The following is a 25,777-nucleotide window of genomic DNA, read 5'->3' on the forward strand; positions in this document are numbered from 1 at the left end:
TTTCCATACAGCCCTGGAATGGGCCACTATCTCTCGTCAAATTCGACACCACAACACCCACTGCCAGAGCATCATCTAACTTTCCGATTGGCCGTTTCAGCCTCCACTTCTGGGCTATCAACTGAGAGTCATTCCTGGCGCATGCGCGTTACCAGCTTCCGGCCGCGGAGAGCGGTGTACCCGCCTTTCCCACCCGGGTGGAATTCTTGCCTCACTTTCCTTGGCTTGGCTTTTTGTGTGTGCCATGGCTCCGGACTCAGGTTCCTTTCCCGAAGAGCCGCTCTTAAAGGTGCTACCCTTAGACGCTAGGGACCGGGGCACCCAGCGCTGTCGCCTGGGCCCGGCCGCCTTCCGTGCCTTGGGCGCACACTTGGGCTCGGCGGTAAACATCTCTCTGCCTGACGGTGGCTCCTGTCTCTGTATCGCCTGGCTGCGGCGGGACGGAGCAGACGGCTTTGTGCAACTGGATCCGCAGTGTGCGAGCCCCGGGACGGCTGTGGGGGCTTCGAGGTTCAGGGGGAGTCTCAGCTTAAGCAGCCTCCGCCTAGTGACCTGCCCGTCCCTGCGGCTCCTCACCGTGTGGCCGGTGTTGCGGGAGCGGGCGGGCGCACCCGGTGCCTTGAACCCAGCCGCAGTGCTGGAGGCGGCGCAGGAGCTTCTGAGGAACCGACCGGTCTCCCGGGGCCACGTGGTGGCCGCTCCACCGTGGGCCTCCGGCCCTGTGGCCGCGCTTCACATCGTCGGCGGGGCGCCCAGCCCGAATCCGGCCGGGCGGGTCACCGCTCGCACCCGCATCAGTCTCAGCTCGGTGCCTCCGTCGGAAGCGGAACGGCAGCCCGAGGTGCCCCTAGGGGGTCTTTCGGAGGCCGCCGACTCGCTGCGGGAGCTGCTCCTCCTCCCGCTCCGCTACCCCCGCACCTTGGCAGCCTTGGGGTTAGCAGTGCCTCGCGGGGTGCTCCTGGCGGGTCCCCCCGGAGTGGGCAAGAGTCAGCTAGTGCGGACCGTGGTCCGGGAAGCGGGCGCGGAGCTGCTGGCAGTGAGCGCCCCCGCGCTCCAGGGCACGCGGCCCGGGGAGACCGAGGAGAACGTGAGGCAGGTCTTCCAGCGCGCGCGGGAGCTGGCCAGCCGCAAACCCACCCTCCTCTTCCTGGACGAGGTGGACGCTCTGTGTCCCCGGCGGGGCGGCGCACACCGAGCGCCCGAGAGCCGCGTGGTGGCCCAGGTGTTGACGCTGCTGGACGGCATCAGTGGGGACCGCGAGGTGGTGGTGGTGGCGTCCACCAACCGGCCGGACGCTCTAGACCCAGCGCTGCGCCGACCGGGGAGGTTTGACCGAGAGGTAAATAGGCCCGGGCTGTCAGCCCCTTGTCCCTGCAACCAAGGTCTCTTTTGGCTGGAGTTGGCTGCCCCGAGGGCCGCTTAGGTTTGGCGGTCAGACTGGAGTGGGGTTTTTTGTAATGCAGAGAACGTGTTCTCTGCCCTTGTGCGATCTGTGAGCCAGGACCTGTTTTTCCCCAGAGTCAGATTGTTGGGAGAAGCAAGGTAAGCTTTAGAGATTAATTTTGTGCAGGACCTGAAGTTGAGTACAATGAGTAATATTAGTTTTTAAGGCAGCTAGGTCAGCTGTAAGCATATTGAACTGTGGATTTGGAATAAGAATTTATTTAAAGTGGGATAGCCTCAAGAAATAAGTTTTCGAAATAAAAAGGGAGAAGGCATGAAAGAACTAAAACAAAGCAGGCAATAACTCTTCTGGATTCATTCATTCCTTGTCAGGACACTAGCATCCTGTCCCACAGGTGAGAAGTTACCCACAATTGCTCCCTGAGTTGCCAGGAGGATTGAGTATTCAAAGGTGTCCTTTATTTTATAAGCTTCAGTCCCAAATTGATCCTTTATTAAATAGGTTGAATAGTGATTAAGTGATGTTTAACCTTTGTGTTAAGATTCCGAGGAGATGATAATTGCACACTTTTAGCTTAATCTACTTAGAACTTGATCAGATTTCTTTTTTGGGGCGCCTGGGTGGCTCAGTGGGTTAAGCCGCTGCCTTCGGCTCAGGTCATGATCTCAGGGTCCTGGGATCAAGTCCCGCATCGGGCTCTCTGCTCAGCAGGGGGCCTGCTTCCCTCTCTCTCTGCCTGCCTCTCTGCCTACTTGTGATCTTTCTCTGTCAACTAAATAAATAAAATCTTTAAAAAAAAAAAAAAGATTTCTTTTTTGTACTGTCTTGTACTTGTCTCCTGAATAAAATCCTTAAGGGCAGGGACCTAGACTATCTGCTCTACTGTTGCATCCCTGGCTCGCAGAACTTGGTAGGTTTTTAAAAATAACAGAATGTTGTTAAATGAATTACAGAGGGCCCCCAATTTACAGTGGTTCAGCTTGGTGGTTTTTCAGCTTTACAATGGTCTGAAAGTCATATGTGTTCAGTAGAAAACATATTTTGAATTTTGAATTTTGATCTTTTGCCAGGCTAGCGATATGCAGTAAATGCTCTCATGGTGCTGGATAGCCACGAGGTCATGAGGGTAAACAATGAACATATTGACCACCATTTTATACCCATGCAGACATTCTATTTTTCACTTTCAGTACAGTATTCAATAAATTCTATGAATAGTCAAAACTTTATTATGAAATGGACCTTGTGTTAGATGGTTTTGCCCAACCATAGGCTAATGTAAATGCTCTGAGCACATTTAAGTTTCCTAGGCTCAGTTGTGATAGTAGGGTCGGTATATTAAATGCATTATCCACTTACTGTAATTCCAACTTACAATGGATTTATTGGGGGGTGCCTGGGTGGCTCAGTGGGTTAAGCCTCTGCCTTTGGCTCAGGTCATGATCTCAGGGTCCTGGGATCGAGCCCCGCATCAGGCTCTCTGCTCAGTGGGGAGCCTGCTTCCTCCTCTCTCTCTCTCTGCCTGCCTCTCTGCCTATTTGTGATCTTTGTCTGTCAAATAAATTAAAAAAAAAAAAATCTTGGGGCGCCTGGGTGGCTCAGTGGATTAAGCCTCTGCCTTTGGCTCAGGTCATGATCTCAGGGTCCTGGGATCGAGCCCCACATCGGGCTCTCTGCTCCGCGGGGAGCCTGCTTCCTCCTCTCTCTCTGCCTGCCTCTCTGCCTACTTGTGATCTCTCTCTCTGTCAAATAAATAAATAAAATCTTTAAAAAAAAAAAATCTTAAAAAAACCCAAAAAAACAAACAATGGATTTATTGGGATGCAACCCCATCTTAAGCTCAGGAAGATCCTGTATGTAGTTTTCATTATGCAACTATTTAGCCATGGTTATTCCTCTGGAAAATTAGGATTTTAATATATTGAGAGTCTGTGGTATTCTTCCTTTTTTTTTTTTTTTTTTAGTCTGTGGTATTCTTAAGAGTACATAGTTCTGCTTCCAAATTTGTTTACCAAGTTAAACACATTTGAGGGGATAAAAATAGTACATTATATTCTAAATTGTGGAAACTTTAATTTTTCTTTTTTTGCTTTGCTTATAGGTTGTCATTGGGACTCCCACACTTAAACAAAGAAAGGCAATACTCCAAGTGATTACCTCAAAGATGCCCATCTCCAGTCAAGTCGATTTGAGCCTCCTTGCGGAAATGACAGTTGGCTATGTTGGTGCAGACCTGACTGCACTCTGTAGGGAGGCAGCCCTGCATGCTCTCCTTCATAGTGAGAAGGTAGGAAGAAATGATACATGAGCCTGTATGTTGATCTTTTCATTACTATAATGAATTTAGGGATTAAAACAAGTGGTAAGTACATTTTCTTGCAACTTGTGATACCTTCCACAGCTGTTTCTTCCTTTTTTTTTTCTTACCTATATTTTTATTTTATTTTATTTTTTTTAAAGATTTTATTTATTTAACAGACAGAGATCACAAGTAGGCATAGAGGCAGAGAGAGAGAGAGAGGAGGAAGCAGGCTCCCTGCTGAGCAGAGAGCCCGAAGGGGGACTCGATCCCAGGACCCTTAGATCATGACCCGAGCCGAAGGCAGAGGCTCCAACCCACTGAGCCACCCAGGCGCCCCATTTTCCTTACATATATTTTTATATCTCACCTCCCTGGGACTAGCATTTGACTGAAGGTGGGAATAGAGGACTGAGTCTCCCAGGTCTGTCAGGGCATGCTCCCTAATTCCCATAGTAACTCCCTAGTGCCAAAGCCCAGAGCAGCCAGGAAAAAGACAGTGTGGCCCTAGAACAGTCAAACATTTTTCTTCTTAATTTTTCTTTATTTTGAAGCAATTTCAGACCAAGAGAAAAGTTGCAAAAATAGTACAAAGAATTTCTGTATATACTTTACCCAGATTCCACAAATATAGCACTTGACCAGTTTTACTTTATCTTTTTCTCTTTATCTGTGTTTTTATATAACTTTACATATAGATAAATCTCTTATGTATGTATATTTTTTTGTGTGAAACATTTGAGAATACACTGCCAACATGATGGTCCTTTACCTTAAAATCTTACGTGTATATCTTCTAAAAACAAAGACTTTACCCCCAGTACAATTATCAAGATGAGGAAATTAACACTAACGCAGTACTTTTACCTAATATCTATAGACCTTATCCAAGTTTCACTGTGTCCCGTGAATTTCCTTTATAGCAGAAATTTTAAAAGGAAAAAAAATAGTAACCCAAGATTCCACATTGCCTTTAATTACCATGATTTCTTGTTGTTCTTTTTAAGATTTTACTTATTTTAGAGAGAGAGACAGCATGAGCAGGAGGGGCAGAGAGAGAATCTCAAGCAGATTCCCATGAGTCCGACATGGAACTCAACTCCAGGACTCTAAAATCATGACCTGAGCTGAAAGGAAGAGTCAGATGCTTAACCAACTGCACCACCCAGTCTGCCCAGTATTCTTTAATCTAGAACCATTCTTTAAGCTTTCTTTTATCACTACATTTTAATTCTGATTTTTAATTTCTTTAAAGATTTTATGTATGTATTTATTTGAGAGAGAGCGAGCATGGGAGCTGGGAGAACAGAAGGAGAGGGATGAGCACAGAGCAGCCTCTGCTAAGTGCAGAGCCCTATGTGGAGCTGAATCCCACAGTCCTGAGCTCATGATGGGGGCGGAAACCAAAAGTTGGTTGCTTAACTGTCTGAGCCACCCAGGTGTATGGCTAACTTCAAGACTACAGGTCATTCTTTCTGTAGACTCCTCCTTAGTGTGGGTTTGACTGATACTTCCTCATAGTTTGATTTGGCTTTTGCATTTTGGGCGAGAGGATCACAGAAATACTATGTTCTAATTGCATCTGTTTTTTCCTTTCTTGTTAAAAACTAAATATTTTGTGGGGAAGATAACCTTTTCTAACCCAGAAGAAGATTGGGCACCTGGAATTTTTTATTTAAATTTGTCTTTAAGAGGCACCTGGGTGGTTCAGTCAGTTAAGTGTCTGCCTTCAGCTCAAATCATGATTTCCAGGTCCTGGAATCAAGACCCATGTGGGGCTCCCCATGCTTCTCCCTTTCCTCCTTGCTCATGCTCATGCTATCTCTGTTGCTATCTCTCTCTCTCTCTCTCAAATAAATAAATACAGTCTTTCAATTTGTCTTTGATATTGAAATCTTTAATTCATGACTACCTTTTTAAAAATACCTAGAATATTAGCTGAAATATAATAATTTTCAACATTATGCATTGGAAAATCTCTTTACCTTATATGTAGTGAGTAATCCTTAATCCCTAAACCCCTTCAGAAAAAAAATAATTTAGGACCCGAGGATTTTGAGACGAAGTTTTCAATCTCTGTTGTAACTATTATAACATTAAAATTGTCCTTTGATCTTATAATTTTTAAAAACCAATTTATTTATTTATTTATTTATTTTTTTTTTTAAAGATTTTATTTATTTATTTGACACAGAGAGATCACAAGAAGTCAGAGAGGCAGGCAGAGAGAGAGGAAGGGAAGCAGGCTCTCCGCTGAGCAGAGAGCCCGATGTGGGACTCGATCCCAGGACCCCGAGATCATGACCCGAGCCGAAGGCAGCGGCTCAACCCACTGAGCCACCCAAATGGAAAAAAATTGAGTTTGTTTAAATTATAAAAGGATGATTTTTTTCATCCAAAGTTTTGAGACTTTTTTACCTACATAATTGACATCCTTTCTCACTTCCATTTGTTTTTTACACCTATACAGAAGGTGGAGAAGGAGTTATGTGAACTTGTAGGTTCTCTTGTGGGTTTAGAATCTAAGCTGCTTGAACACTGAATGATAACTTCTCATGTGTAGAGGTGTGAGACTGCTTTATGAAGGGAGGAGGAGAGTACCAGGGGCTGGGAAGGAAGATTACATTTAGGATTCCCTGTGCTTTGAGGTTCAAGGGTTAACCTTAAGCACTCTGGCTTTGGTGGAGCAGCCAGCTGCTACTTCAGGAGGGCCCTGCCCAGGCATAGTTACCACAAGTGATGACTGAGTTCATAAACAACCAAGGGAAATGGAAGGAAGAAAGGCCAAAAGGAAGAAGGGACAGGCACCTGGGAAGGTACTGGCTTCATCTTTTTCTTCTTTGCCACTCAGATACCTGAGGGGCTGCTGCTGCTACCAGGGCAGACAGGGGTATGTTAAAGTTTGTTCAGCTTTTTGTGAATTCCCATTAAAGGATTAGAAATATTGTTTAGTACATACACATGCACACACATGTGGGGAAGGAATTTTATCTGCCTGGAAGGGTTATGACAGTCAAGTGAATTAATGTACATATAAGTGATCTTAGTGTTACTTAAAAATTAATTAGTATTTAGGTACCCGACATCTAATACTGCTAGTAGTTAGGGGGGGAAAAAGCACTATTTAAAAAAAATTATTTAATAGTGCTCTTTATGAGAAGTTAAACTAGATAAAAACATTTTAGTATATGTGCTGCCGAAGCGAGCACTAGATAAAAACATTTTAAAGAAAATAAAAATTGCCTGAAATCTACCTCTCAGAGATTATAATTTTTAGAAACGTTATTCAGAAGAGCTCTATACGTATATATGCACTTACATAATCTTAGGTAAATGGGATAATATAGTTTGTTGTTGAAAATGGGAATTTTGGAGCGCCTGGGTGGCTCAGTGGTTTAAGCCACTGCCTTCAGCTCAGGTCATTATCTCGGTCCCAGGATGGAGTCCCGCTTGGGGCTCTCTGCTCAACAGGGAGCCTGCTTCCCTCTCTCTCTCTCTGCCTGCCTCTCTGCCTACTTGTGATCTCTCTCTGTCAGATAAATAAATAAAATCTTTTAAAAAAAAAGAAAATGGAGCCTGGGTGGCTCATTCAGTTAAGTGTCTGCTTTCAGCTCACTTCACGGGGATTGAGTCCCACACTGGGCTCCCTGCTTGGTGGGGAGTCTGCTTCTCCCTCTGCCCTTCACCCTGTTCTCTCTTGCTCTCTCTCAAATAAATAAAAGAAATCTTTAAAAAAAAAGGGGGGGAATTTTTTGACAACTAAATGTTCAGAATTTGATATGAGGGTAAATCTTAAATATAATACAATTATTATAAATATAAGCAGTTTTTAACAAAAAATCTGCTTCACTAGAATGATCAAGGAAATTACAAGAAAATCCTCTAAAATAAAATCTTAATGTGAAGATTACTTTTTAAAAATTTATTTTAGAGAGAGAGAGAATGTGCGAGGTGGGGGGGTTCAGAGGGAAAGAGTCTTACGCAGACTCCATGCTGATCTTGGAGCCCAAGGCAAGGCTGAATCTTACAAACCTGATTTCAGTACCTGAGCCAAAACCAGGAGCCCTATGCTTAACCATAGAAGGATTACAAATAGCTAGTAAACATGAAAAATTCTCAGCTTTACTTTCTTTAAAAATTGGTCTTGGGGTGCCTGGGTGGCTCAGTCAGTTAAGCAGCTGCCTTCAGCTCAGGTCATGATCCCAGGGTCCTGGGATCAAGCCCTGCATAGGGCTCCCTGCTCAGTGGGGAGCCTGCTTCTCCTCCTCTCTCTGCCCCTCCCCCTGCTTGTGCTCTTTCTCTCAAATAAATAAATAAAATCTTAAAAAAAAAATTAGTCTCTTTCAGGGGCTACCCTGACTGTCTGACTCTTGGTATTGGCTCAGATCCTAATCTCAAGATATAAGATCGATCCCCTCCTCGGGTGTGCTCATAGTAGAGTCTGCTTGAGATTCTCTCTCCTTCCTTCTTCCACATGCTCGTGCGCTCTCTCTCTCTCTCTAAAATAAATAAATCTTAGTTATATGTGCTGCCAAAGTGAACAATAAATGAATAAATCTTAAAAAAATTAAACTCTTTCAGTTTTAACTTCATTTTGAAACAAAAAGTTTAGGGAAAGTTGCAAAATAGAGAAGTCCTGCTAAACCCTCCATTCAAATTCATCAGTTTTTCGTTATGTCAAATCAGTTTTATCACTCTCTCTCTCTCTCTTCTCTGAATGTATGTGTATACACACATTACTTAACTTTTTCTGAATCAGTTGAGGATGGGTTGCATACATCATAACCCGTTATCCATTTCCTAAGAAAAAGTATGTCCCCGTACGAGACCACAGTATGGCTATGCATCATTATTATATTCAGGAAATTTAACACGGATACAAAACATCATCAGCTCTACTGCCCATACTCTGATTTTGGTAGTTGTCTCTATCTTTTTGGGTTTTTTCCCCCTCTAGTAGAAGAAACCTTATGTTTAGTTTTTAGTTTCTTTTAATCTATAGTTCTCCCTTTCTCCCTTAGCTTTTTTTTTTTTTTAAAGAAGGAGAGAAAGTATGCAGGGCCAGGTGCAGAGCAAGAGAGAGAATCTTAAGTAGGCTCCATGCCCAGCATAGAACCTGACACAGGGCTTGATCTCACGACAGAGATCATGACCTGAGCTGAAACCAGGAGTTGGAAGCTTAACTGACTGTGCCACCCAGTTCCCCAGCTTTTTTTTTTTCCTTTTTTTTCTTTTTCTTTTTTTTTTTTTAAGATTTTACTTATCATCAGAGAGGGAGAGAGAGAGACAGAGGCAGAGGGATAAGCAGGCTCCTGATGCGGGGCTTGATCCCAGGACTCTGGAATCATGACCTGAGCCAAAGACTATTTATTTACTTATGTGACAGACAGAGATCACAAGTAGAGAGAGAGGAGGAAGCAGGATCCCCACGAGAAGACAGCCTGATGTGGGGCTCGATCCCAGGACCCTGAGACCATGACCTGAGCCGAAGGCAGACTCCTAACGACTGAGCCACCCAGGCGCCCCCCCATTTTTTTTTAAAGAGATATTTTACATTGACAGTTTTTAAGGTTGTAGGTCTGTGATTTTATAAAATGTCTCTCAATATGGGTTTGTCTAATATTTTTTCATAGTCAGATTTAGGTTACACATTCTGGTTTGGGATACTCCATAAATTTTGGTGTCCTTCTTAAGGTATCACATGTGAAGGCACAAGATGTCTGTCTGTCCCTCCTTGGTGCTGTCCCTAACTGGTGATTGATACGATCAACCAACCAGTCAGGGTTTTGTCCCATTTTTCCACTGTATAGCTGCTATTTTCCCCTTTGCAACTAAAAGAAATCTATGAAGAGGCCCTTTGAGATCATGGTTCTTGAAAAACTTCCCCACCCTTGTTTTATATCTGTGGATGATTCTTGCCCTGAGCAGCCTTTACTATATGTGATTGTAAAAAAACTGATTTTCTGATTCCATATTCCCTTTACCTCACTCTTTTTTTTTTTTTTTAAAGATTTTATTTATTTATTTGACAGAGACATAGTGAGAGAGGGAACACAAACAGGGGCAGAGTGAAAGGGAGAAGCAGGCCTCCTGCAGAGTAGGGAGCCTGACATGGGGCTCGATTTTCTTAAGAACCCTGGGATCATGACCTGAGCCGAAGGCAGACACTTAACTGACTGAGCCACCCAGTGCCGCTACCTCACTCTTGATTATAGAAATTAGTATAGGGGCGCCTGGGTGGCTCAGTGGTTTAAGCCGCTGCCTTCGGCTCAGGTCATGATCTCAGGGTCCTGGGATCGAGTCCCGCATCGGGCTCTCTGCTTGGCAGGGAGCCTGCTTCCCTCTCACGCTCTCTGCCTGCCTCTCTGCCTACTTGTGATCTCTCTCTGTCAAATAAATAAATAAAAAATCTTAAAAAAAAAAAAAAAGAAATTAGTATAATAGTACCATTTCCTCTGTCACACTGGCAAACATTTAAAAGTTTGGTAATGCCCAGTGCTGGAGAGGGTATGGGAAGAAGAGCTTTATATTAGCGGTGCAGCTTTGAAGGCAGTGTGATAATACCTGTCACAATTGTAAATGTGCATTCTACTCGGAGGAAATATAAAAATACTTGAACATGTGCACAAACATTTTCAGCTGTAGCTTTGTTTTTAATAACAAAAGACTGGAAGCAATCCAGTGTTCAACAGAAGGATGCAGTTAAATTACGATACACTACACCAGTGTCTTTCGTAGTTGTCAAAAAAAGTGAGGTTGAACTAAATTGGTAGGAGATTTCTAATATAAGTGAAAAAGAATGCAGCTTAATTTGTATAGTAAGGTCCCGCTTATGTATCTGTTTGAAAGGATGTCCCATGTACTGCTGGAGTACATAGGAAATGGTTGACATTCTATAGAGATGAGTAGTGGGGAGAACTGAGGGAGGAGACATTTAATTTTTTTGTCTTATATATGTAAAATTTTTTTATAATGATAAAAGATTTATCCTTTAAGATAATCTTTTATAAGAACATTTATAAAAAAAGAACATTTATATATGTAAAGATTTATCTTTATAGATTATAAATTCAAAAGAAGGGGGGGTTTGTTTTTGTTTTTTTTTTAAGAAATAAGTGGGGGCACCTTGGTGGCTCAGTCATTGAGTGTCTACCTTCAGCTCAGGTTATGATCCCAGAGTTCTGGGATCAAGCCCCACATCGGGCTCCCTGCTTAGCGGGAAGCCTGCTTCTCCTTCTCCCACTCCCCCTTCTTGTGTTACCCTGTCACTGTGTCTGTTTTTAAGATTTTATTGATGTGAGAGTGAGAGAGAATGAGGGAGAAAGAGAACACGAGAGGGGAGGTCAGAGGGAGAACACACTTCCTGCTGAACAGGGTGCCTGACATGGGACTCAATCCTGGAACTCCAGGATCATGACCTGACCTGAAGGCAATTGCCTAACCAACTGAGCCACCCAGGCACCCAATAAATAAAATCTTTAAACAATAATAATAATAAAAATAAAAAATAATTTTGCTCCCGTAGCACAAAAAAGGCCCATGTAATTTTTGGTCTGATTTTGCTTTTGGGGCATATTTCTTCAGAACAAGGACAGCCCAGTTGTTGATGAAGCAGACTTCCTTGAAGCTTTTAAAAAGATTCAACCCTCATCTTTTCGAAGTAGTATTGGACTGATGGACATCAAGCCTGTTGGCTGGGAGCAGATTGGTGGCCTCGAAGATGTCAAACTGAAGTTAAAACAGGTGATCTAGAGAGTTCCCTTATGCCAGTAGAATGGTTGGGTTTAATGTACCACATTTATGATGAAGACAAATGTTACTCGTTGAGACTATCTTGCTGCCATCGGTCATACATCCTATAATCACAATCCAAGGAACCCTTTTCAGTCCTGGTTTAACTGGCCTTCTCTAGGCATCAAATACCATTTTGCATACTTTCCTGCCTCACACTTGTTTTGCTTTAAAGGCTTTATCATGTAGAAAGGGGTCAGCAGACTTCTCTGTAGAGGGCTGGAGAGTAAATATTTTAGGCTTTGTGGGCCATCCAGTGTGGATTGCAACTACTCAGCTCTGTCTTCAGTCCATAGAACCAGTGATAGATAATGCAAAATCAGTATTTGTGTTCTGGCGGAACTTTATGAACACTGAAATCACAATTTTCACATGTCGCAAAGTATTCTTTTGATTTTTTTTTTTTGAGCATTTAAAAAGGTAAAAATGGTTCTTAGTTTGTGTGTAGTAAAATACAGATTTTTAATTTGTAGGCCTGAGTTTGCCCTGGGACTGGTAAAAGCACAGAATTATAATATACAGTATGACCCGGGTGGCTACTGTTCTCACTATGGATGCTTAAGGACACAATTCTCCAGATGCCGGTCAGTTGGCATTTCAGTTTTAGAAGTTAATCTTGTTAATTTACCTTCAAGTGATCCTGCCATAAGGAATTAGGTTTCTCTGACCATATGTACAAAAGACTGATTTATAGGTATCATAATTTATTCATCTTAACTAGAAGCTATTTCTGCACTGAATCATAGAATCCTTGTGTCCATGGATCAGTGCATTTGTGATATTCCCTAATTTCTTACATACATTGTCTCACTTAATCTTCAGGAAGTACAGGAGAGATTAGCCACACCTTCCTGTTGTAAACACTCTTTCTTCAGCTTTGAGATGTTAAGCTTTCCTGCCTTTCTGAACATTCTTTTCCATACCTTAAATGTTAGTGCTCCAAGCTCCTGGGAGGCCCCTTATTGCGTTTTGTGAGCCCATGATGTTAATATCCAGGGCTTCGACTGTCCCCTGAAAACTGTTAATCGAAAATCTTTATATCCAGTGCAGATAGTTCTTTTAATCATCAGAATTGCTTAGCTGCTTGCCTACCAGGTAACTTACAGAGATCTCAAACTCAGCATGTCCAAAACTCAGCTAATGAGTCCCATCTCTGTATCTGGATTCCCTATCTCTGAATACAGGCAGCCCACCTGTGTCCCAAGTCAGAAACCTGTCTTCTAGAAGCAGTTGGGTGGCTCAGTTGGTTGAGTGTCTGACTCTTATTTTCACCACATTCATGGGATCAAGCCCCATGTTGGGCTCTCTGCTCAGTGCAGAGTCTGCTTAAGATTTTCCCCCCTCCCTTTCCCTCTCTCTCTGCTCCTTCCCCTCCCCATGCATGCTCTCTTTCTCAAATAAATAAAATCTTAAAAAAAAGAAACCTGTCTTCTAAATTCATGGGTCATGTCTTATGTATGTGTAACTTCCCCTCGATTTAGAACATAGTCTCTACATAAAAGAGTTACATTTTTTTTTTTTTAAGATTTTATTTATTTATTTGACAGACACAGATCACAAGTAGGCAGAGAGGCAGGCAGAGAAAGAGGAAGGGAAGCGGGCTCACTGCTTCGCAGAGAGTCCAATGCAGGGCTCAATCCCAGGACCCTGGGATCATGACCTGAGCCGAAGGCAGAGGCTTTAACCCACTGAGCCACCCAGGCGCCCCTAAAAGAGTTACATTTTATGTTTCAAGTCCATCCCTTTGACACCATTGCCACTGCCTGTGACACATCCAGCTTTATTATTTTTGTAGTCTGAGTCATTGCAAGAGACTTCTAACTGGTCTTTCACCTCTGGTTTTATTTCTTTCCAGTCCATTCTCCCTGCTGCTTCCTCAATGTTAACTAAAACTTTCAAGGTGCAACACAGTCTGACTCCTTCTACTTCAACTCTATTGTTCCTTGCTTCCCCTATTCTCCCCTCTGTTCCTGCTTACTGATGATATGAATTAGAGTTTCATGTGTCTCTGCATACTGTTCCTTCTCTGTGGAATGCCCTTTGCTGGTCTCATTGTGAGTTTACAATTCTGTCTCTCCAACTAAAATCTGGATTGCCATGGTCCAGGGATTTTAGCCTTTCTTATAGATAGGCAGTAGTTAAAAGAGTTTATACTTCTTGATCTACACTGCCTGGGGTCAGTCTCAGTTCTGTTGCCTCACTAGAAATAAGACCTGGGCAACTTCCTTAACTTTTGTAAGTCTGAGCTTCTGCATCTGTAAAATTATGATGATAATAAAATCACCTACCTCAGAGATAAAGGAGACCTTTTTACTATTCAGTTAACATTTGTGGAGTGCCAGCTTCGTGAAGGTGACATTTTGTATGTGGCTATTTAGAGGTGAACTTTATTTATGTTCTGCCAGAAGCAGAATGACAAACTCAGCATGGAAAAAGAATTACAGTTAGTAAATGATTAAGTGCTCCCGAAGTAAAAGATGGGCAGTAGTGTAGAGTGGCTGGGAGAATGTGGGGTGGGGGGGCAGGAAGAGTGTGTTCTGCTTTAGAGTGGTTAGGGAAGACCTCTCGAAGGAAATGACATTTGAGCTGAGACTGAATGATGAGGGGTGGCCACACAGAGCTTGAAGGAGTGTTCAGACATAGAATAGCAAAGGCGCTGAAATAGGAATAGACTGAGGTGTTTGGGAAGTAGGCTATGTAAGGCCTTGTAATCACTGTAGGAAGGATTTGGATTTTATTCTAATTCTGATGGGAGGTCATTGAAGGATTTTAAGTAGGATATGATATGACCTGACTTAGGTTAGAAGAGCACTGGTTACTGCAAGAAAAATGGACTGTATTTCCAGCTCAAAACAGATACCTAAGAATTGTTGAGTGAACAATGAATTTACTGAATTATTTGTGATGTTTAATCTTTATTCTAAAATAACTATCTCTTTTTGTATACCATCTCTCTTTGTGTATCTGCAGAGTATCGAGTGGCCTCTAAAATTCCCTCGGGAATTTATCCGGATGGGCCTCACACAGCCAAAAGGGGTTCTCCTGTACGGACCCCCTGGATGTGCTAAAACCATCCTGGTGAGGGCGCTGGCCACAAGCTGTCATTGTTCTTTTGTTTCCTTGAGCGGTGCTGATCTCTTTTCTCCTTTCGTTGGAGACTCAGAAAAAGTCTTGTCTCAGGTTTGTTTATTTTCCTCCACGTAGTTAAGTGTCCTTTTGAATTTTCATGGCATGCCTTAAGGATAAACCTTAGTTATTAAAAATATTACTGGCCTTTTTATTAATTAGAAAAGTTACATGCATTTTTTATAGAATATATAGGAAAGTGTTAGATAAGAAATCCTTTGTAATCTCTCTGCTTACTGTTAACATTTTGGTGAATTTGCTTCATTTTTTTTGTTTTTCTTTTAAAATTGAGGGTAAAGGGGCGCCTGGGTGGCTCAGTGGATTAAGCCGCTGCCTTCGGCTCAGGTCATGATCTCAGGGTCCTGGGATCGAGCCCCACATCGGGCTCTCTGCTCCGCAGGGAGCCTGCTTCCTCCTCTCTCTCTGCCTGCCTCTCTGCATACTTGTGATCTCTCTCTCTGTCAAATAAATAAATAAAATCTTTAAAAAAAAAATAAATAAAAAAAAATAAATAAAAAAAATAAAATTGAGGGTAAATTATGGGGCGCCTGGGTGGCTCAGTCAGTTAAGCGTCTGCCTTCAGCTCAGGTCATGATCCCAGGGTCCTGGGATCGAGCCCCACATCGGGCTCTCTGCTCAGTCTCTCCCACTCTCCCTGCTTGTATTTCCCCTTGCTATGTCTGTCTCTCTCAAATAAGTAAATAAAATCTTTATTTAAAAATATAATAAAATTGAGGGTAGATTATATCTTTATCATGGTTTTTTAATCATCACTTTATATATTTATTTTTTAAAGATTTTATTTATTTATTTATTTGACAGACGGAGATCACAAGTAGGCAGAGAAGCAGGCAGAGAGAGAGGAGGAAGCAGGCTCCCCGCTGAGCAGAGAGCTGGATGTGGGGCTCCGTCCCAGGACCCTGGGATCATGACCTGAGCTAAAGGCAGAGGCTTTAACCCACTGAGTCACCCAGGCACCCCAATCATTATCACTTTTAAAACCCCATAGTATTAAATATATTTTTTTTTTATTTTATTTATTTGACAGCGAGAGAGAGAGATCACAAGTAGGCAGAGAGGCAGGCAGAGAGAGAGAGGGAAGCAGGCTCCCTGCCGAGCAGAGAGCCCGATGTGGGACTCGATCCCAGGACCCTGAGATCATGACCTGAGCCGAAGGCAGCGGCTCAACCCACTGAGCCACCCAGGCGCCCCTTAAATATTTTTTGAAAATACGATTTTTAACCTGTATGTAATACTGCATTGTTTCTTGTTCTATTTATTCATTCCCTAGTTCTTGGACATTTAGCAACTTTCTTTATATTTTAAAAATAATAAATAGTAATGCAGAAAGCATATATTCGCTGGAATATTAAATAATGTGTGGCTTTTCAGTAATTTTATTTTCCTAACCAAAGGTATTCCGACAAGCAAGAGCAAATACTCCAGCAGTTGTGTTTTTGGATGAGATTGATTCAATCTTGGGCTCTCGATCCATCAGCAAAACAGAATGTAATGTTCAAGAACGTGTTCTTTCTGTTCTTCTGAATGAATTAGATGGTGTGGGACTAAAGACTACAGAGAGAAGAGGAAGTAAATCAGATCAACAGGGTAAATACAAGGAGCTGAAAAAAAAAGAAGAGGTATTTATTAGCCAGAAAATACCCAAAACCCAGGCCAGCATTAAATACAGTGTATATACACTAGCTTTTCCTATGCTGGATTCATCTCATAGAAGAAATTATACAATTTCAGTTTGACTGTATTTGGATAGCTATAGACCTAAAAACTGTGATTTGGCTAGGAAGGAGGTAAATTTTATAGTAAGTTATCTTAAATATGTATGAATGAATTTCATTTTCCCTAAGATTTAGAAACATAATTTTATACATATTGCTAATAGAAAAGGGAGTTGATTTTTAATTTTATTTCCTGTAGAACCAGTGTTCATCCCTTTCTAAAAATTTTTATATGAGGGACGCCTGGGTGGCTCACTTGGTTAAGCAGCTGCCTTAGGCTCAGGTCATGATCCCAGCATCCTGGGATCGAGTCCCATGTTCCTTGCTCGGCAGGGAGCCTGCTTCCTCCTCTGCCTGCCACTCTGTCTGCCTGTGCTCGCTCGCTCTCTCTCCCTCTCTCTCTCTGAAAAATAAATAAATAAAATCTTTAAAAAAAAAATTTTTTTTATATGAAACAAAACAAAACATTATTACCTATGATCTTAGTAATTTAAAACTTCTAATTTTCTTGAGGAATGGGTTTCCTTAGGTACAATGAAATTAAAATGACCTTTGGAAGTCCCTTCCTCCCTTCTGAGTCTCTTTCTAGATAGAATTTGATATCCTTAAGTTTTCCAGTGGATGATTTTTCTTTTATTCTTTCCTCGTTTTTAATCTTGTTTCCCATTTGAAAAATCATTTCATGGAAGGAGAATCTTACAGCTTCTTAAGAACATAGGACACTAGAATTTGAAGGGTCCCTAAGGTTTTCTAATCAAATTTTGTCATAACGCAGGAATTCCTTCTACAGTATCTGACCAGTGATTAGTCAGCATCTGCTAAAATACTTGCAGATACAGGGAATTCACTACTTTGAGAGATGACATTACTGGGGAACCACTCTGATTATTCAGTTCAATTTAAAAGAAATTTTTTTAAAATTCCAGTATAGTTAACATACAGTATTATATTAGTTTCAAGTGTACAGAATAGTGATTCCACAGTTCATACATTATTCAGTGCTCACCGTGATCAGTGTACTCTCTAATCCCCATCACCTACTTCCTCCACTCCCACCACCTCCCCTCCTCTCTGTTTGTCCTCTATAGTTAAGAGTGTGTTTTTTGGTTTGTCTCTCACTCTCTTTTTTTTCCTTTGTCTGTTGTTTTGTTTCTTAAATTCCACATATGAGTGAGATCATACGGTATTTGTCTTTCTCTGAATGGCTTATTTCACTTAGCATTATACTATACTCTAGAGCCATCCATGATGCAAATGGCAGGAGTTCGTTCTTTTTTATGGCTGGGTAATATCGGTGTGTGTTTGTGTGTTAGTGCGCGTGCATGTGCACGCACACCACATTTTCTTCTTTTTTTTTTTGAGGCTGGAGTCACCTGTACCAGTCCCCTGTGCTCTATTTGACAGGAGAAGTTCAAAAAGCCCATTCCTTTTTTTTTTTTTCACCACATTTTCTTTATCCATTCCTCTATTGATGGACACTTGGGCTGCATCCATAATTTGGCTGTTGTAAATAATGCTGCAGTAAACATTGGGGTGCATATATCCCTTCAAATTAGTGTTTTCATAGTCTTTGGGTAAATACCCAGTAGTGCAATTAACTGGATCATAGGGTACTTCTGTGCTTAATTTTTTTAAAAATTTTATTTATTTATTTGACAGAGGAGACACAGAGAGGGAACACAGCAGAGAGGGAGCCCAAGCAGGGAGCCCGATGTGAGACTCGATCCCAGGACCCCGGGATCGTGGCCCGAGCTGAAGGCAGACACCTAACGACTGAGCCACCCAGGCACCCCCTGTTTTTAATATTTTTAGGAGCTTCCATACTGTTATCCAAAGTGGCTGTACCAGTTTGCATTTCCAACAGCAGTGCAAAAGGGTTCCTTTTTCTCTACAACCTCACCAACACTTGTTGTTCCTTGTGTTTTTTATTTTAGGTATTCTGACAGGTGTGAGGTGATATGTCATTGCGGTTTTGATTTGCATTTCCCTGATGATGAGTGATACTGAGCTTCTTTTCATGTATCTGTTAGCCATCTGTATGTGTTTGGAGAGATGTCTGTTCATGTCTTTTGCCCATATTTAAATTGGATTATTGTGTGTGGAGTTATATAAGTTATTTATATATTTTGGATACTAATCCTTTATTGGATATGTCATTTGTAAATATCTTTGCCTATTCAGTAGGTTGTCTTTTAGTTTTGTTGATTATTTTCTTTGCTATGTAGAAGGTTTTTATTTTGATGTAGTCTCCCAGTAGTTTATTTTTGCTTTTGTTTCCCTTGCATCAAGAGACAAGAGAGATGTTGCTATGGCTCCTGTCAGAGAAATTACTATCTGTGCTCTCTTAAGGGATTTTTATGGTTTCAGGTCTCACATTTCGATCCTTAATCCATTTTGGGTTTTTTTGTGTGTAGTTTAAGAAAGTGACCCAGGGGATGCCTGGGTGGCTCAGTGGATTAAGCCGCTGCCTTCAGCTCAGGTCATGATCCCAGGCTCCTGGGATGGAGGCCCACATCGGGCTCCTTGCTCAACGGGAGCCTGCTTCTCTCTCTCTACCTCTGCCTGCTGCTCTGCCTGCTTGCACGTGCTCTCTCTCTCTCTGGCAAATAAATAAACAAAAAAGAATTAAAAAAAAAAAAAAGAAAGTGGTCCTTTTTCAGGGTTCCTGGGTGGCTCAGTAATTTAGGCATCCAGCTCTTGATTTTAGCTCAGGTTATGGTGTTCAGGTTGTGAGATTGAGCCCTGCATGGGGCTTTGAGCTCTGTGGGGAATCTGAAAAGATTCTTTCCCTCTGCCTCTCTACCCATTCACATGCTCTCTCTCTCAAATAAATACATTAATCTTTTTTTTTTTAAAAGGCGAGAAAGTTTTATTCTTTTGCGTTGTTGCTGTCTAGTTTTCCCAACACCATTTGTTGAAGTGCCTGTCTTTCTCATTGCATATTCTTAACTCCTTTGTCAAAGATTTGTTGGCTGTATAATTGTGGGCTCATTTCTGAGCTGATGTTTGGTCTTCCTGTTCTGTTCTATAGATCTATGTGTCTATTTTTGTGCTAGTACCACACTGTTCTGATGATGACAGCTTTGTAATACAACTTGAAATCTGGAATTGTAATGCCTCCAACTTTTTTTTTCTTTTTCAAGGTGCTTTGGCTATTCAGGGTCTTTTGTGGTTCCATACAAGTTTTAGGATTGTTTTTTCTAGTTCTGTGAAAAAGGCTGTTGGTATTTTTATATGGATTGTGTTAAATCTGTAGATTGCTTTGGGTAGTATGGGCATGTTAACAATATTTGTTCTTCAAATCCATGAGCATGGACGGTCTTTCCATTTGTTTATGTCATCTTTGATTTCTCTCATTGCTGTTTTATAGTTTTCACAATACAGATCTTTCACCTCTTTGGTTGAGTTTAGTCCTAGGTATTTTATTATTTTTGGTATAATTGCAAATGGGATTTTTTCCTTAATTTCTCTTTCTGCTGCCTCATTACTAATGTATAGAAATGAAACAGATTTCTGTACATTGATTTTGTATCCTGTGACCTTACAGCATTCATTTGTCAGTTCTGGTAGTTTTTGGTGGAGTCTTTAGAGTTTTCTGTATATAGTATCATCTCATCTGCAAATAGTGGAAGTTTGAAGTAGAAGAATCTTGCAATTCTGGATGTCTTTATTTCTTTTTGTTGTCTGACTGCTGTGGCTAGCACTTCCAGAACTGTGTTAAATAAAAGTGGTGGAGTGGACATCCTTGTCTTATTCTTGACCTTAGGAAAAAGCTCTCAGTTTTTTAACCATTGACTCTGATGTTAGCTGTGGGGTTTTTTTATATGGCCTCTATTATGTTGAGGTCTGTTCCCTCTAAACCTACACTTTGTTCAGGGTTTTTATCATGAATGGATGTTGTACTTTGTCAGATACTTTTCCTGCATCTTTTGAAGTGATCATGGTTGTCAACCTTTTTCTTATTGATGTATCATGTTGATTGATCTGTAAATATTGAAGCACCCTTTCATTCTAGGAATAAATCCCATTTGATCATGATGAGTCATTTTTTTTAATGTATTGTTGAATTTGGTTTGGTAGTATTTTGTTGAGGATATTTGCATCTAATGTTCATTAGAGATACTGCCTTTAGTTCTCTTTTTTTGTGGTATCTTTATCTGTTTTTGATATCAGGGTAATGCTGGCCTCGGTGGAATGATTTTGGAAGTTTTCCTTCCTCTTCTGTTTTTTGGAATAGTTTGAGAATAGGTTTTAACTCTTCTCTAAATGTTTAGTAGAATTCACCTAGACGCCATCTGGTTCTGAACTTTTATTTGTTGGGAGTTCAATAATTTTGAATGCTCAGTGTGTGTATGGCTTTGCTCTGGCTGCTTTTCTATATTTCTTACCTTTATCTAGGATTTATACATCTGCAGCTTATGTTGTATTTCTGCCTTTTGAGAGAAAAATAAATAAAAAGCAAAGTAATCTCTCTCTTGCAGGACATGAGAGCCAGAGTGATTCATAGCCATACATCTCCACCTGTTAGTCATATGCTTTGTCTTTTCAAATCATCCACTTAGGTTATAATCATTCTTTGGGGCTCAGGTGCATTCAGTAGGTGTTCTCTGCTGTGGTGGTATAAGATTTTCCATTGGTTCTCATGTGGACAGATGTCCCTAAGGAATGGCCAGTCCCTTCACCACACACAAAGTAGTTCTTTGATTAATAATTTGTTTTAGCATATATTAATATCAAGAAGGTGGTCTGGATAGGAGGTATAAGCACTTCAGTCCCAAGAAAAGAATATGCTTATTTAAAAATAAATGGACCATCTGATTTATAATTTGACCAGCTTACTGACATTACTTTGGGTTGGTGTTTTTCCTCAGAGTTTCAAGAAGTTTTTAACAGAAGTGTCATGATTGTTGCTGCAACAAATAGACCTGATGTGTTAGATGATGCCTTATTACGACCTGGAAGATTAGATAAGATTATTTATATTCCACCTCCAGATGAAAAGGTAATCACTCTATATGTTTAATCTTTGTGTGGATTCTGAACAGATCAATATCTGAGCTTTAAGGAGCCTAACAGAATTGAATTCCAAGCTAAATATACATGTATGTGTCTTACACTGGGTTCTGCAGTCTTCCATTGCCTGGTGGTCCTTCATAAAATCATAATTTCGATCTGCTTTTGCTGGATACTCTAGGCGTATTTTCAGAAAAACATATGCCTATAAGTAAAGTATTACCTTATTTCATTGTGTGGCAGACTCAAAATACCAAGCTTGTTACAACTAGAATGGAGGAATCCCAAAGTGTTAAAAGCATTTTGGAGATGATTTGCATCAGTATCCTTATTTTACAGTGGGAAAGTCTGAGATTAGAGAGATTACACAATGTATCCATAGTCTAAGAATCAGTAAATCTTTGCCCTTAACATCCACAGCCACTGGCAGGGAATGGTTAAAAACAAAGATGAACTTTTTCCTTCCTTCCTAAAAAAAAATAAATAAATAAAATTTTAAAATTAAATACTATTTATTTTTAAATTGTGTCTAGATAATTCATGTTTTTGCTTCTTAAGCCATGTCTGATAACACTGTTTGTACCCAAAATAGGGACTCATGTTTCTAAAAGAAATTTATCTACAATTGTCTATTTAAAAGAAAAAATTTTTTTAAAGATTTTATTTATTTGACAGAGATCACAAGTAGGCAGAGAGGCAGGCAGAGAGAGGGAGGAGGAAGCAGGCATGACCTGAGCTGAAGGCAGAAGCTTTAACCCACTGAGCCACCCAGGTGCCCCTAAAAATTTTAAAAATACTAAAATTTATCATGTAATTTTTGCCATTATCATATGAGCCATTGATGAGTTACTCTTTCTTACCTCTTCATAAGTGATTCTGTTTATTAAATAAATATATACACTTCCGGTGCAGTATGACAGGAAACACTAACTTAAAATGTTTTAATATAGGGGCGCCTGGGTGGCTCAATGGTTTAGGCCTCTGCCTTGGGCTCAGGTCATGATCTCAGGGTCCTGGGATCAAGCCCCGGGTCGGGCTCTCTGCCCAGTGGGGAGCCTGTTTCTCCCTCTCTCTGCCTGCCTCTCTGCCTACTTGTGACCTCTCTCTCTGTCAAATAAATAAATAAACTATTTTTAAAAATGTTTTAATATAGATTTGTGTCTAACATAAATGTTGTAAGATTATAAACATATTGTTCTTATTTTTTTTTTTCCCCAGGGTAGGCTTTCTATTTTGAAAGTCTATACAAAAAACATGCCAATGGGGCCTGATGTTTCCTTAGAAAACCTAGCAGCAGAAACCTGTTTTTTCTCTGGTGCTGATCTTGGAAATCTTTGCAAAGAAGTAAGTTAATTAGGGGCGCCTGGGTGGCTCAGTGGGGTAAAGCCTCTGCCTTCGGCTCAGGTCATGATCCCAGAGTCCTGGGATCGAGTCCCGTGTCGGGCTCCCTGCTTGGCAGGGAGCCTGCTTCCTCCCTCTCTGCCTGCTTGTGATTTATGTCTGTCAAATAAATAAAAAATAGAAATAAAAAGTAAGTTAATTAGTGAGGGAATGTATGGTTGACAGCGTTTCTTCATTTATTCAGATCTTCATTTGCCACTTTCCTAACAGCACGCGGGAGAAGAATGAGGCACAAACAAGTCAGCTGTAAGACAGGGAGCAGGGGACAACAGCTGGAAGGATTGTCCCCCAACAACTCCTCAGTCCCGAATTTATTAGATACAAGGTAGCAACAAAGGAGAAGAAAAGAAGGTTATACAATAGCCATAGGTCTAGTAGGTAAACAAGAAGGAATGTGAGTCAGATGTTGGTCACAAGTTTTAGAGGTAAACAAGGTAAATAAGAAGAAGAGTAAGGTGTGTCTGGTCCAGCAGCTTGGATTTGTAGTTGCTGCGGGCACACTTAAAGGGATTACCTTAACCGCAGGCTTTCTCTGAGGTACAGGGGACTAGAAAAAGGGAAGCAGGTGATGTCCCACCCTGAGCTGGCCGGGCCTCCCCAGTTGCTTGGCTTCAAGGGCGTGTATCATCCCCTCCCCCAGAGGCCTGCTGCTAGTACATGTTTTTCTCAAGGTCATCCTTCATGCTTCCGTGACCAGTACAATTCCTCATTAGTTATTAAAGTTATATTTTGAGTAGTATATTATTCTGAGGGATGGTTCCATTCATTCATTTGGCAGCATTTACTGAAAGACCTCCTATGTGGCAGGCACTGTGTAAGGTGAAACAAACAGATAGGGACCCTTTCTTTCCCTTCCCAAGCTTACAGGTTTGTGGCAAGTTGCAGAGAGGCAAATTGTCATACTGCATTGGCAATTGAAAATATGTAGTGAATCGGGAAGTTTAGGGTGCTGCGGGAGCACCTGGGAAGGACACTGACCCAGACTTGGGGGCATCAGAGAAGGCTTTCTGAGAGAAGGCATGTGTAAGGGGAAATTGGAAGGATGATGAGAGAGGTAGCTAAGGGAGGGAACTGGGGGTGGCATTGAGGCAGAGGGAACAAAATGTGCGGGTGACTTGAGTGAGAGATAATATGACACTACGGAGCTGGACAGTGGCCAGATCACACAGGCCCTTGTAAGCCATTTTAAGGGATTTAGACTTTGTTTTGAAACCAAAAGAAGCCATCATAGGTGTTTCCCGTTCCATAAACTTTTATTAAGTGTGCTGTTCAGAAAAATGCACGGATCATCAGGGCATAGTTCATTGAATTGACATAAAATGAACACACTTGTTTAACTAGAGAGAGAACATTATCAGTGCCCTGGAGGCTCCTCATGGGGCTTTCCCAATCTTCCTGCCAAAAGGGAACCACACTCCTCACTTAAAGCACTGGAGATTAGTTTTGTCTGCTTTTGAACTTTATATAAATAGGACTATGTATACTAATATATTTGCTTTTTTAACTCGAGATTATGTTTGTGAAGGGGCGCCTAGGTAACTCAGTTGTTAAGCATCTGCCTTCCGCTCAGGTCAGGATCCCAGGGTCCTGGGATGGAGCCTCGCATCAGGCTCCCTAATCAGCAGAAAGCCTGCTTCTTCCTCTCACTCCCCCTGCTTGTATTCCCTCGCCGTCTATCTCTCTGTGTCAAATAAATACATAAAATTTTATTAAAAAAAAAAATTATGTTTGTGAAATTCATCTGTGGTTTTGCATTTAAAATTATGGTCTGTTAAGACAGCTTTTAATTTTATTTTTAATAAAACTTTTATTAAAATTACCTTTTTAATTTTATAGTGTTATGAATATGGGAATTCTAAAAAGTGGGACTGAGGTTTTTACCCTTAGATTTTGAAGTATTACCATAAATTGTGGGGCGCCTGGGTGGCTCCATCAGTTAAACAGCTGCCTTTGCCTCAGGTCATGATTCCAGGGTCCTGGGATCGAGCCCCACATCGGGCTCCTTGCTCAGCAGGCTGTGGGGGGGGTCTGCTTGTCCTCTCCCTCTGCCCCTCCTTTGTGTTCTCTCTCTCTCTCTAAAATTTTTAAAAATCTTTAAAAAAATTTTTTTAAAAGAAGCACATTAATTATTTCTTGTTGTTTGTCTCTTACAGGCTGCCTTGCTGGCTCTGCAAGAAAATGGATTAGAAGCAACCACAGTGAAGCAAGAGCACTTTGTAAAATCACTGAGGACTGTAAAGCCATCCTTAAGTCATGAGGACTTGACTTTATATGAAAACTTATTTCAGAAACAAGGATTTTCGAACTTAGAGGGCGTATAACTATTATATCCCTGACCAAGGATTAACTGTAAACTTGCCCTATAGTTTGCAACTTCACACTTTCAGAGTTTGTGTAATTTCCTGTAAATAAAAGTCTTTATACCTAATAAGCTAAAAAGTATATTAAAATACCATAACTTGGGAAGAAAGTATATGTATGTTGACTTTTTTTAGAAAAGATTTTACTTGTCAGAGCACAACCATGGGGAGTGACAGGCAGAGAGAGAAGTAGGCTCTCTCCACTGAGCAGGGAGCCCCATGTAGGGCTCCATCCCAGGACCCTGGGATCACAACCTGAGCCAGAGCCAAAGACAGACATTTAAGGACTGAGTCACCCAGGCATCCCTCATATCTTATTAAAGTTTACTGTGCCCCTGTCTCCAGGTTAATGCTTAGACTGCCACAAAACTATACTGCATTTTTAAAAGAAAGGACATTGGCAAAACAGGGCTCTGAGTTTAAAGTCATCAGTGGTCAAGGGCTACACATTGTAATTTTAATCTGGGGACATGATAGATTTCCTGTAAAATTTCTTTCTCCCTCCCTCCTTCCCCTTCTCTCCCCCTTCCTTTTTTCTTCCTTTCCTTCCTGGAAGCACCTATCTTTGTTAAAAAATGGGGCTTTTTAAGAAACTTCTGACAAAAGTAATTTTAGAAATCCTGCAGGAGTATTAAAAGGCTCCTTT

The 25,777-nt window shown here is 41.2% G+C and overlaps 1 protein-coding gene across 3 annotated transcripts; it reads left to right on the plus strand.

Moving 5' to 3' along the window:
* Positions 1–102: 102 nt before the first annotated feature.
* Positions 103–25,229, plus strand: SPATA5L1 (spermatogenesis associated 5 like 1). 3 transcript variants are annotated; one of them, XM_046009268.1, is made up of 8 exons: positions 103–1,339; positions 3,507–3,692; positions 11,289–11,447; positions 14,466–14,675; positions 16,037–16,229; positions 21,229–21,359; positions 22,589–22,714; positions 24,925–25,229. In XM_046009268.1, exons 1-8 carry the CDS (start codon positions 245–247, stop codon positions 25,090–25,092), a joined length of 2,268 nt encoding a protein of 755 aa, XP_045865224.1. In that variant the 5' UTR covers positions 103–244; the 3' UTR covers positions 25,093–25,229. The 3 variants fall into 3 exon arrangements, 2 of the variants coding, with proteins under 2 accessions (XP_045865224.1, XP_045865223.1); XM_046009267.1 differs by having other exon boundaries at positions 160–1,339; positions 14,466–14,573; XR_006818774.1 differs by lacking the exon at positions 24,925–25,229 and having other exon boundaries at positions 159–1,339; positions 16,037–16,261; positions 22,589–22,712.
* Positions 25,230–25,777: the final 548 nt, after the last annotated feature.

Source organism: Meles meles, chromosome 6 (genome assembly GCF_922984935.1).
Source record: "Meles meles chromosome 6, mMelMel3.1 paternal haplotype, whole genome shotgun sequence".
NCBI classification, from domain to species: Eukaryota; Metazoa; Chordata; class Mammalia; order Carnivora; family Mustelidae; genus Meles; species Meles meles.